Raw genomic sequence first — 13,976 nt, 5'->3', positions numbered from 1 at the left:
ATATTGTTTACCATTGTCATATGTTACAATAGTATGTGATGTAAGAGCGTAATAAAATCTATAATCAGAGTTAATTTTAACACTACACTGGTATCAGTTGCTTCTGTGTATTTTTTTTTTATTATGAATTTAATCCTAAGCATAATAAATTCAATGGTGACCATGTTATTTGACGTCTATATACCATACAGAAGAATCTGAAATATTTGTTTTATTGACCTTTGAACTTCTGTCCAATATTTCCATCTTGATCCTCATATTTTACAGAAAGACTTGTTTACTTTCTCTTTCACCTGTCAAGTTGATGATAAAGTTTAAGTCTGAGCAATTTTCGTTTTTTGATTGTTTGTAATGCAATAACTTGTGATTTTTAAGGTTATTTTCTCTACATTAAAGTGAGGATAAGTACAAGATATGTACATTAAAAGTGCCATACTCAGAACCATCGTATTAGTTTTATGATATACATGTACCTTAAGTTGTAACTTACTAGTATTTAAAAAAAACACAATACTCTCCATATACATGTACATTCAAAATACTTACAAAATACTTACATTTACATGTACAGTGTAGGTGATCTTTATTATGAAGGTCTTCAGGCAATATCGGTCTATCTCACATGTACATCCTGATATATATATATATACGTTTAAAAAATGATAACATTATTTCTTGAATACTGCATCAATTCTGTAAAACAGTATAAACTTCTGATTTTCTGAAGATTAAAATATGGAAATCAAAATACTTACAAGTGCCATACTCATAACTAAAATGTAAGCTTTAAAGCATATTACCAGTATGTACACATTGGGTGCGTTCACAGTTCTGCCGTTGGTAGACAAAAGTTGCCGTTGGTAAAATTAATTACCATTGGCATGCCATTTCAATTGGTACCAATGTTTTTTGCCAATGGTATATTTTTCTGCAGACAGTCTAGAGTGTGGTTAATGTTGGTAAATGACGTCACAGCTGGTTATCGACATGGCAAAAAGCTAGAAAGACTTGGATCCTGGATTCACAATGATATAAATGATTTTTTCTCTAAGCAATTTTAACAAATCATGCCAAAATCACATAAAAATCATATCACACACTTAAATTCATGATTTTGAAGTATGATTTAGACATGATCCATTAAATGGATTATATAAAACTCATAGATATGGCAACTAAAGAAGTGTGATCCTGATGTGGTTTGTTTCTCGGCATATGAGTCTATGATTTTCTTGCGAATCTGGCATGTGCCAAATACTTAGAAGACAAAGAAATCTGTAATTCAGTATTACCAACGTTTCCATTGGACTCCCATTGGTAACAATGGTAAAATCGTTACATTTTTATGCCAATATCCGTTCAGGGTTTATTGGTACAGTTGGTACCATTTTCAAATTATTGCACCAATGGTATATTGAAAGATGGTACTAATGGTAGAACTGTGAACGCACCCATTGTATATAGCTTAGATGTATCCTGTTTAATCAGCTGTATTATCACCTTTACATCTAAATGTTTTGTGTTTTTTGTTATTGTTGAAGGTAATAAAGGAAAGCAAGTAAAGTACTTTTTATTAATTGTATATTTACATTGTACATTATTTTTATTAATAATGTACTTAAATGGATGATGGTTTTTAGGGACGAGATTTTTACATTTTAAACCTGACACACTTTAAGCCCTGGTCCTCTTTTCATGCTAAAATCAAAAATCATTAAATCTATCTTGCTTTCGTAAATTTGTATTGTTCTCATTTTTATACACCCGTCTTAAGACGGGACGTATTATGTTATAGGCTTCGTGTCCGTCCGTCTGTCTGTCTGTCTGTCCGTCTGTTAGCTTTTCTCGTGTCCGGCTCATAACTTAAATACTATAAGGCCTAGAGTTACCAAACTTTGTCAGGTGATAAATCTTGGGTAGAAGGTGTGTCTCACACAAAAAGTAGGTCACTCTGACCTTTAATAAAGATGCTATAGCCAAATATGGAAAAATCCTGTCCGGCTCATAACTAGAAAACTATGAGACCTAGAGCTTTCAAAAAAAGTATACAGCTAAAGTAGAAGGTGTGTCGCGGCCTATTTCAAGGTCACTGTGACCTTTAATTTAAGTGAATTTTTTGAAAAAACTAAGTCTTTTAAATTTTAAACTTCATAATCCTAAAAAATGTAAAAATATAGTTGTATCCTTATTAAAAAATGTTAAATTAAGTAAAAACTTATTTTTTCATTATATACTTTACAGCAATCTGTAACAAATGTTTATGCTTTGAGAGGAATTCAGTTTGTCCCATGGGCATAATTATCAAACACTGGTCAAGAAGAATTTTGATATCAGAAACTTGCATGTCAAATTAGAGAGAAATTAATGAGTTTATTGCCAGGAGCTAATAGGATCTCTAGATCTGATGCAGCTGTTATCTTAATTTATCTTTTGGGAGTTGTGCAAAAAGAAATGGCCTCGTAGTTGCTTGTGTTAATTAAGGGTTCTTGATGGCTAGTCCAGATAAAAATCTTCCAATTGGTGTAATGTAATTAAAACAAATTAATGTTTTAGTGTATGATTAAAACTAAATTAGTATTGTATAATATGATTAAAACTTATTATTAATATAGTACATGTGTTCATTGAAAAAAATATATATATTTCAATTTATATATTTATTTGCAACAAATTGCAGTCATGTCTCACTTAGAATTTTATAGTTTGAAGAAATTATAATTTATGTTTGATTTTTTTTATTAAACTGTAGCATTTCTATTATTTAATAAAAAATGCAATAAACAATTTAAGTTTAAGTAAGCTGCAGATGGATATTTGTTATGCTTTAACACAACCAGTTTAGAGTTATATGATGTATTTGTTATAATCAGTCCCTACACTGCAAGTCTCTTAGAGATGTATGATAAGAAATGGAAATTAAATCATTGAAATATGTCATTATGTGTCAATCTGTTAATCAAGGCTACCTGATCTCCTTGCATCCTAACCAATTTATTATTATTGAACAATATTTGACAGGCGTATCATGCTGTGGCGGGGCACTTTATTTTTAAAATGTAAAACAATTTTTCTAGCAACTACAGATTTCCATAGTGTTTTTAGTACTGTAGAAGTACTTTTTTCTCAAATTTTTCCAAGCGTACTTTATATAAATGTAAGGCGTTTAGTGACAATCAAGAAAATGTACATAATTTTCTACCTGCGGATTAAACAAAAAAATTGAGATTCTGCGGAATTATGACACCGCGGAAAAAAATACATCTACAGTATTTGTGGCAATATTTATCTAAAATAGATTTATGAATATATTAATAATTGATTGTGTAGTAATTTGATACATGGCAGATGTGAACACATCCTATTTGAAATAAACCTTGTTATAATATTTTTGGTCAGTCACTGCACAACAACCGTAATCAGTTCACATTAGCAGCTGTCGGTTTTTGTCCACTGCTATGTAATCCCGAGAAAGTCTATATAAAATAACAGCATGACGCATACGTAACAGATTACTACTTAATAAGGTGGAAGGATATGTATTCCAACACATAAAGCAATCCAAAGTCTTAAGGATTCATGCTAGACAATCTAGTAAATGAATTTACTCTAGTGCATTTTTGTAAGCTTAAATTTACTTGTCACTTCATCTAATATACAAATTCATACCATAGGGAGGCAAACACAAGTCCAGTTATTCTTATGTTGAAGTCAGCAATTCTTTTAGTTAATTAAAAAGAAATACTGCATTTCATACAGAAAATTCTTGTAACAGCTAATGAAACCAGTCTACTACAGCATATATGTATTAATAATATTCTTGTAGCAGATTAATTCATGAAATCATGTTAACCACGAGAGATCACCAGTTTGTGTATAAAATATAAAAATTAAGAGAAGAAATATGGGCCATAAGTCCTTATCCCCTGGTTAGTAGAATTAACAGGAGGACTGGGGGCCATTTGTCCTTATTCCCTGGTGAGTAGAATTAACAGAAGGATTGGGGGTCATTTGTCATTATCCTCTGGTGAGTAGAATTAACAGAAGGACTGGGGGCCATTTGTCCTTATCCCCTGGTGAGTAGAATTAACAGAAGGACTGGGGGCCATTTGTCCTTATCCCCTGGTGAGTAGAATTAACAGAAGGACTGGGGGCCATTTGTCCTTATCCCCTGGTGAGTAGAATTAACAGAAGGACTGGGGGCCATTTGTCCTTATCCCCTGGTGAGTAGAATTAACAGAAGGACTGGGGGCCATTTGTCATTATCCTCTGGTGAGTAGAATTAACAGAAGAACTGGGGGCCATTTGTCATTATTCCCTGGTGAGTAGAATTAACAGAAGGACTGGGGGCCATTTGTCCTTATCCCCTGGCGAGTAGAATTAACAGAAGAATTGGGGGCCATTTGTCCTTATTCCCTGGTGAGTAGAATTAACAGGAGGACTGGGGGCCATTTGTCCTTACCCTCTGGTGAGTAGAATTAACAGAAAGACTGGGGACCATTTGTCCTTATTCCCTGGAAATTAGAATTAACAGGAGGACTGGGGCCATTTGTCCTTATCCTCTGGTGAGTAGAATTAACAGAAGGAATGGGGGTCATTTGTCATTATCCTCTGGTGAGTAGAATTAACAGAAGAACTGGAGGCCATTTGTTCTTATTCCCTGGCGAGTAGTATTAACAGAAGAACTGGAGGCCATTTGTCCTTATCCTCTGGTGAGTAGAATTAACAGAAGAACTGGGGGCCATTTGTTCTTATTCCCTGGCGAGTAGAATTAACAGAAGGACTGGGGGTCATTCGACCTTTTCCTCTGCTGAGTAGAATTAACAGAAGAACTGGGCGCCATTTGTCTTTATCTCCTAGTGAGTAGAATTAACAGAAGGAATGGGGGCCATTTGTCCTTATTCCCTGGTGAGTAGAATTAACATAAGGACTGGGGGCCATTTGTGTTTTTCCCCTGGTGAGTAGAATAAACAGGACTCGGGGCCATGTGTCCTTATCCTGTAGTGAGTAGAATTAACAGAAGGAAGGGGGACCATTTGTCTTTATCCTCTGGTGAGCAGAATTAACAGAAGGACTGGGGGTCATTTGACCTTATCCTCTGGTGAGCAGAATTAACAGAAGGACTGGGGGTCATTTGTCCTTATCCTGTAGTGAGTAGAATTAACAGAAGGAATGGGGACCATTTGTCTTTATCCTCTGGTGAGCAGAGTTAACAGAAGGACTGGGGTCATTTGTCCTTATCCTGTAGTGAGTAGAATTAACAGAAGGAATGGGGGCCATTTGTCCTTATCCCCTGGTGAGCAGAATTAACAGAAGGACTGGGGGTCATTTGTCCCTATCCTCTGGTGAGCAGAATTAACAGAAGGACTGGGGGGTCATTTGTCCTTATCCTCTAGTGAGCAGAATTAACAGAAGGACTGGGGTCATTTGTTCTTATATCCTTTGGTGAGTAGAATTAACAGAAAGCATGGGGGCCATTTGTCCTTATCCTCTGGTGAGTAGAATTAACAGAAGGCATGTGGGCCATTTGTCCTTATCCCATGGTGAGTAGAATTAACAAAAGGAATGGGGGCCATTTGTCCTTATCCCCTGGTGAGTAGAAATAACAGGAGGACTGGGGGCCATTAATACTTATCTACAGGTGTGTAAAAATAAATAATATGGGGAGTCATTTTTCCTTATATTGGTGAGTAGAATCAATATATATTGCACAATTATGATTACATATTCTTATTCATCTTCCAGTGACGTTGAAGGCCATTAACATGATTTAGGTCAATGGGACAATAGCACAATTGTTTTAGTTTTTAATGGACCATTTTCATGATTTTGAAAATGAACGTTATTTGTTTTTTGGTAATCCAAATGGTTATTTTTAAGAAACAACAAAATGACAAACAAATATGAAGTACAAGAGAAAATATTTTTTATTTACCGATTCTGTTTTTTATGCATGCTGTGCAGTACATTTAAAGGAACACTCAAACAATATAATATACCCATATGTTGTCATCAATAATGTCAATATTTACATGAGACTTCATAAAACAAGAAGCAGTTTTAACAGGTTTTCACCAGTGCGATTTGTTTTATAATTATGTAATAAAATGACTGCATTGAAAACAAAAGCAAAACAGGCAAGAAAGTCATACAGTCACAGAATATTTACAATTAAAATTGCTTAAAATTGAGTTGATGCACCTTGGTTCTGCAAATGGTTGATAAAATGTGCCAATTTTCACTTTAGTGCCACTATGTCACAACGACCAAGTCCTTCCAAAATACTGACTATAATAGACATTTTATTCTATATGTGTAGATATCAGACAAAGATTTGTAGATCATTAGAAAGGAGATATTACAGAGAGCTGTGTATAATAATCATTTTATTCTATATGTGTAGATATCAGACAAAGATTTGTAGATCATTAGAAAGGAGATATTACAGAGAGCTGTGTATAATAATCATTTTATTCTATATGTGTAGATATCAGACAAAGATTTGTAGATCATTAGAAAGGAGATATTACAGAGAGCTGTGTATAATAATTATTTTATTCTATATGTGTAGATATCATACAAAGATATGGAGATCATTAGAAAGGAGATATTACAAAGAGCTGTGGATGGGATGAAAAATGGGATTTCCATTTATTGGTAAGGTGTCAGTAGAACTATTACAACTGAATAATATCTTACCAAAATTATTTACTGCTTTGCATGAATACATTATAGCAGATTGAACATACAATTTTGTAACTAAAGACTTCATCACTGCACTATTCAGAAGGAATCATTCTCCTTCATTCTTGTTTGAAAATACTGTATACAGGGAAATTTTCGCCAGGTTTTATTTTCGTCCCTTTTGCCATTATCACAAAAGGGTGAGTTTAGAACTAAGAAGGGGGCGAATTCAAAGAACATAGTTTAAATTCTTAAACAGAACTGGGAATGGGCAAATTTAAAACGGGACAAATTTGTAAATAAGTAAAAAAGGGTGAATATAACCTGGGGCAAAAATAACCCTGTATACAGTAAATATCAGAAAGATTTTAGATTTAGTATAATTCATGGTAGAAAAGGGGGCCCCAGACCATAGTTATATCAACTGTTCTTTTAGAATTTTTCTTAATTATCCAATTAGTTTTTAGAAATAGGAAGGTCATAACATAAGGTTTCAATGTTTTATTTTGATGATAACATTTCTATTGTAGGTGTTCTGTATGCTGGGATAATGCTAACATCGGCTGGACCAAAAGTTCTGGAATTTAACTGTCGATTTGGAGACCCAGAAACTCAAGTGAGTTAACTCTTTACAACTTACTGAACTTTTATGCAACATACACTTAATGTTCATGTGATAGAAATATGTAAGAGGTACGTGCGTTAAAATGAGTGACTGGGGGGAAGGGGATTTAGTATAACTGTATATGCATAAGAAAAGTGTAGGCTAAATGAGAAAGAGGACGTCAAATTTGCAAATATCTGCCCATAACACATTTGTATGCCCTGCCATGAATATGGCTAGGAATATAATGTTTGTAATTGTTTTTCACAGGATACACAAAATGATAAGATGCATGCATGATATGATAGAATATGTGCACGATTCGATAGGATATATGCATGATACAATAATATACACACACAATACAATAGGATAGTTACACATATGATGTGATAGGATACACACACACTATTGGATACACACACCATACAATAGGATACATTCACGATACAATAGGATACATTCACAATACAATAGGATACATTCACGATACAATAGGATACATGCATGATAGGATAGGCTAAATGCATAAGAGTATAGGATACATTCACAATAGGACACAATAGAATTGTAAAGAATAATGTTATGGGTACTGTATGCATGACATTGTATTGCAATATTTTTGAATGTTAATAAATTGATCTTTTCTCATTTTATTACTATGCATTTATGAGGAGTGTGTATAAAACTATAATAAATAAATTCTTAACATTTGTATAAGCCAATCTGATAAAATTTATAGTAAGTATATTTAAGCATTGAATTCATATTTTGGGATGTCTATGGTCCTATAACACACAGCCAGGTGTGCTATAGAACCAAAGACATCCCAAAATATGAATTCAATGCTTATATTTACATTCTCTAATTTTCCGTGATCATATTTTTTTATTTCATTCATGTTTAATGTGAATTTAGCGCCCTTTGGTATGCTTATAAATGTATTAGCTGTTCGTGACATTGGAAAGCCATTTGTGACGTTGGAAAGTTAAATAACGCAAATAAACATTGCGAGGAAAAAAATGACAAATTCATTTTAATACACATTTGTTGTATTTTATGTTAATTTAAGAAGGGTAGTTTTTTTAAAAATGAAATTTAGTGAAAGCAATATACATTTTAGTGTTCCTAAATATTGAACATGCATGTAGTTCCTACAGTGTATTGTACCGTGCTGTGACAAGGTTTCGCGTGTGTTATAGAAATTTGAGCATCGTGGATTTCTAATGGATTTCGTAAAGAAAATTACACTGAATGTAAATATTTCTTCTTCCTCTACTATATTTTCTGAATGACCATTTCATTGATTTTAAAAATCTCATTTCATTCAGAAACAGAGAAGTTTAGTAATCCAGTTTGTATATATGTAGTAGAAGATTTATCTCTAAATATACATGTTAGTTAACTTCATGAGATTTGCTATTGAAGACATAATGGTTCCACCTATAATTGTACATGTAGCAGGGAATAAGGCAAAATACACTTAAATTAGTTTCTCTTTAATTTCTGTTATGTAGTATTGGCATGTTTTCTCTAAACCATGAAGATTTAATTCACATACTCAAACCACTGAGCTATCCAGGCCAATGTTTCAGTCCAGCCTAAATTCCTACATGTAAATGTTTCAATTTATTTTACTAATTTAGTTATCTTAGTGACAATTTCCCTGTATTCTCATTTCTGTAGCCATTTGTATTTTATTGAATGGTCTTTGTCCGAGAGATTGTTGGTATGAGTATAGAGCAGCCTGGAGGTTCCCTGTCACCTGTTGACAGATCCCCAGAATCTGCCAAGATATATCTCTGTATGGTGAAGGTATAAGCTGTCCCTGGTCATAGTGAACTAGGGTCTGTAGATCATTTAGAGCTGTTTGTACTCTCGATGTTTCTACATGTCTGTAGCACAAGATTTTTAGCATGTATAAGAGGATAAAGGGTGGGATAAATAATACAGGCTCTTCGTTCTGTTGAGCAGACTGTTGTTCTGGTATCAATTCACTGATGTAATGGATTTTATTGTTAAGTGTGACATTCCCTACAACAGCATGTCTCATCTTTGTAGACCAGGGTTGTCCCCCTACAGCCTCAGTATACATCTCTCTATCTACATCATACCAATACATCACATAAGGCTGTGCTAACTTGACCTTGGTCATCTCTATGATAGATAAAGCTTTCATGTATCTAAGTGTCTTGTAATAATATATAGCTATGTACATCATGTCAGTAATATAACCAAACTTAGCTGCTAATTTCAGCATGTGACAGGAGATTTTGTCAGCTCTATACCTCAGTTTGTTTTTATGTGTGTAAGTTTCCATGTAAAATGTAAAAGCTGTATTCTGAAGGACAGACGCTGTAAGTTTCTGTAGAATCAGGACTTGATACTGTGTTAGGAGGGGTGAATCTATCATCTGTTCTATTGTATGTAGATATCTCATATAGGTTTCTAGGTTTGGTGTGAGAAGTGAGCCATATGTATGTATCTCCTTCACTAGCTCTATATCAAACTCAGCCTCAGAAATCAGTGTATGTTCATCTGTACAGATGGAGAGGTGGGGGTTATGAAAAACATTTATAATACAAGACCTAATCGAGGGACTGTGTAACAGGAATGCTAAACCTTTCTCATACAACCCATACAGTCTTATAAATAGCTGATGTTTTGTTTCACAATGTACTTTACTCAGAAACATGTTGTTTTGGGGAATGAAAAAGTTAGGACAGACTCCCTCATACACCCACTTAAGGATGAGCTTGAAACAGACCCAGAAACACTCCAGGAGATTTTGTGGACACCACTGTTGTAATGTATTCTGTTGAATCACCCAGAAAACTGCTGTCTTCATGTGATAGGAACACAGTAATTTATCTTCATCACTTAGTCCATTGTTCATTATTTCTGTTAAGCACAATTTAAGCAAGCCATAAGTTAAGAATTGACAGTGATTCATAGCACACACAAGTTTAAATTCTGCAAGAGAGAAAGAAATTCTCCATTCGTTGTGCACATGGTTTCCTAGAGTATGTCCTATTGCGACAAGGTGACATCCATTTTTAACTATGTCATCAACAATATGAGGCTGGGGCCAGGAGTGACATCTGTATATCCATACGGTGGCAGGTTGAGGCCAAAAGTCACTAACGAAACAGTGGGCTATATCATATTCTGTTTCCCCATCAGAAACTCCACTAGCACAGGGTCCATGCTCAATGGAGTCAGAATAAACTACAGAACACCAAGTCCTTCTATATTCTGAACTAGAGATAAGATGTCTATTATTCATTATAACACAAGCTCTCTGGACCTGTCTGTCCATGCTTGGTGACAGTAAATATAACAAAGTGAATCCTGGTGGACTATCAGAACAGTCACTGAGGATCAGTGTTAGTCTGTGTGTGTTGTAATACTGAGACTGAGATAATTCCCAGATCACACGGTAATTATTTGGCCAGGACATATAGTCTATATCTGACCCTTCCAGCCTGAATCCTTCTTTGTGACTTCCACTCCAAATCACACTGTTCTCATCATTTGTTCTCACTTGATTGTCCAGCATATCCATCATGTCCACCACATCTCTCTTCATGGCCACCAGTTGTGAAGTCCCAAGTTTATCACACAGTCCTATAAACACTGACTCAGACATATGTTGTAGGGCTGTCTTCCTAATGACAAATAACAGGTAATTTTATGTTATTCGCAAGTATTATTTTATGCTATGATATACACTATAGGATGCCATTTTAGTAAACCATTCAATGCTAGCAAAATTTTCATGATTATGATTATATAGGATTATTTATAAATACTTTTTACTCTAAGCTTTCAAAAATTTCTTTCGCTTTCAAGTTAGTTTTACCAAGAACAGATACAAACTTTGAAGACATTTCAATTAAGTACAATATACATTAAAACTTACACTGGAGACATGAAAATGGGGTCCATTTTACAGATTAAGATATGAAAATTATCAGGTGCTATATATAAATAGTTCGGAAAACCCCTCTAAATCCACTTTCATTTTGTTATATGAGCTCTAGATCGAATTATAGAATGTATACTTTTAAAGAAAAGGATTCCAAAACAATTTCAATTAAGCTCTTCAAGTTTTGACATGATTAGTCCACTATAATTTAAATCATTGGTTCTCAAGGCAAAGTTAATAAAATATATATAAATAAATATATAAGAAAATAAAAAAAAATAAAATTATGAGAGAGCTAGGGGATTTATTTTTCACTGATTGTAAAACTGATACATAAGGTATCATTTTCTATTATTAAAGTTCTTAAATTTTATTTGTTGCTTTCATAATGTTTATTCAATGACTTCCAAAAATTTAAAGAATATAAAATATATATATTTTAAAAGTTTAAAATCCAGATTAGTACCAAATTAATTTTGTTTAATTCCCTATATTTACCATCTACTTTATATTATGTAATTCAGCCTCTATTCAGTACATTCCTTGTGGATTATACCGTAATTCTGACTAGTGTAGACTTTCATGTATTCTATAATTTCTTTATAATTCTGACTTCTGTATATTTTCGTTTATTCAATTATTGTTTCAGCTAGTCTATCCTACCACTACTGGAGTCTGACCTGCATAAAGTATGTCAAACCTGTGTGGAGGGAAAACTCACCCACAACTTCCCACAGTTTACCTCGGACCTGTATACAGTGGGGGTGGTGCTAGCCAGTGGGGGATACCCTGGGGTGTACAAAAAAGGGTTTCCTATCTCAGGTACATACAGCATATAAACTGTCAGGAGTATGTGACACTGTGTTAATCTGTAACTTGGCTAAAAATTTAAGAAATTGATTAAATTGATATAACAGTTTTTAGATTTTGGGTTTGCTATAACTTATTATTATGATTAAAATTATAATTTAAATGAATAAGACAGATACCCCAATTACTATAAGCCCCCCCCCCCCTTGAATTTGATCTTTTGATAAAACAGTATGATGTGTGTTCTTTTTCTATACAGAAAAAAAGATGTTTAAGTTTTGAAGGCTGGGGTTATCAACCGATCATGACTTGCATAAAAAATTGTGTCCACACCTGAAAAGCAAGAAATGATTTCTTTGTTGAATATTATAGGTATAGATGGAGTGGAGAAGTTAGGACCCCGAGTTCTGGTGTTCCATGCAGGGACGGCCAAACAGGAGCAGGGTATAGTTACCAGTGGTGGGCGTGTCCTGGTTGTCGTGGCCGTGAACTCTGACCTCCAGTCAGCCTGTACAGAAGCTGAGAAGTGGGCGGGGTTTATCAAGTTTGATGGAGTTATCACAGATCTGATATTGGATTCAGGGTGTTGGACAGGTAACAATATCCAGGCAATGCTAAAAGAAAGATTTTTCAAACTGCCAATGTGAGAGGATCCAATGCATGACCCTTGTTTAATTAACAGGTGAAAATGCATACATGAGAATAGAACCTTCTCAAAACATTTGGAAAAAGAGATATAAAAACAAAATTGAAATAAATGTTATGAGTTTTATTAGCGAGAAATTTATACATATGTTAATCTTGGCTTGCTTCTGTAAAAATATGTGATATATTATGCTTTATATACACTTTAGATTTCTATTGAATTCATGTAATATTACAGGCATCAAAAAACCATGTTCCCCCATCTCTCATACCAAGATTCTGGAGTTAACATTGAGGCTGGTAACATTCTGGTTAAGGCCATTCAGCCATTGGCTAAAGACACCATGAGACCTGGATGTGATGCTAGTCTGGGTGGATTTGGTGCTTTGTTTGACGTCAAAGCTGCAGGATTTACTGATCCTATACTGGTGTCTGGTACAGATGGAGTGGGCACGAAACTTAAGGTCAGTTTATACTGGTGTCTGTTACAGATGGAGTGGGTACAAAACTTAAGGTCAGTTTAAACTGGTGTCTTGTACAGATGGAATGGGCACAAAACTTAAGGTCAGTTTAAGCTGGTGTCTGGTACAGATGGAGTGGGCACAAAACTTAAGGTCAGTTTATTCTGATGTCTGGTACAGATGGAGTGGGCAAGAAACTTAAAGTCAGTTTATACTGGTGTCTGGTACAGATGGAGTGGGCACAAAACTTAAGGTCAATTTATACTAATGACTGGTACTGATGGAATGGACACAAAACTTAAGGTCAGTTTATACTAATGACTGGTACTGATGGAATGGGCACAAAACTTTAAGGTCAGTTTAAACTGGTGTCTGGTACAGATGGAATGGGCACAAAACTTAAGGTCAGTTTAAACTGGCGTCTGGTACAGATGCAGTAGGCACAAAACTTAAGGTCAGTTTATACTGGCGTCTGGTACAGATGGAGTGGGCACGAAACTTAAGGTCAGTTTATACTGGTGTCTGGTTCAGATGGAGTGGGCATGAAACTTAAGGTTAGTTTATACTGGTGTCTGGTACAGATGGAATGGGCACAAAACTTAAGGTTAGTTTATACTGGTGTCTGGTACAGATGGAATGGGCACAAAACTTAAGGTTAGTTTCTACTGGTGTCTGGTACAGATGGAATGGGCACAAAACTTAAGGTTAGTTTATACTGGTGTCTGGTACAGATGGAATGGGCACAAAACTTAAGGTTAGTTTATACTGGTGTCTGGTACAGATGGAGTGAGCACAAAACTTAAGGTTAGTTTATACTGGTGTCTGGTACAGATCACTACTAAGTCCA

The 13,976-nt window shown here is 34.6% G+C and overlaps 1 protein-coding gene and 1 long non-coding RNA gene across 2 annotated transcripts; one reads left to right on the top strand and one right to left on the bottom strand.

The window, feature by feature from the left end:
* Positions 1-8,213: 8,213 nt before the first annotated feature.
* Positions 8,214-11,240, bottom strand: LOC134275966 (uncharacterized). Its single transcript, XM_062758248.1, has 2 exons — positions 11,208-11,240; positions 8,214-10,953 (listed from the first exon to the last, which is right to left on the bottom strand). The coding sequence occupies exons 1-2, from the start codon at positions 11,231-11,233 to the stop codon at positions 8,937-8,939; spliced, it is 2,043 nt and encodes a 680-aa protein (XP_062614232.1). The 5' UTR covers positions 11,234-11,240; the 3' UTR covers positions 8,214-8,936.
* Positions 11,241-11,918: 678 nt separating this feature from the next.
* LOC134275978 (uncharacterized) lies at positions 11,919-13,126 on the top strand. The gene is made up of 3 exons (XR_009993958.1): positions 11,919-12,035; positions 12,396-12,617; positions 12,907-13,126. It is a non-coding gene; the product is annotated as an uncharacterized LOC134275978 (long non-coding RNA).
* Positions 13,127-13,976: the final 850 nt, after the last annotated feature.

The sequence above is a fragment of the Saccostrea cucullata genome, unplaced genomic scaffold (assembly GCF_032062105.1).
Source record: "Saccostrea cucullata isolate Sc308-1 unplaced genomic scaffold, CSIRO_AGI_Scuc_v1 ctg15210, whole genome shotgun sequence".
Lineage (NCBI taxonomy): Eukaryota > Metazoa > Mollusca > Bivalvia > Ostreida > Ostreidae > Saccostrea > Saccostrea cuccullata.
Note: the sequence above shows the minus strand (reverse complement) of the source record. Positions and strands in the feature narration are given on the sequence as shown.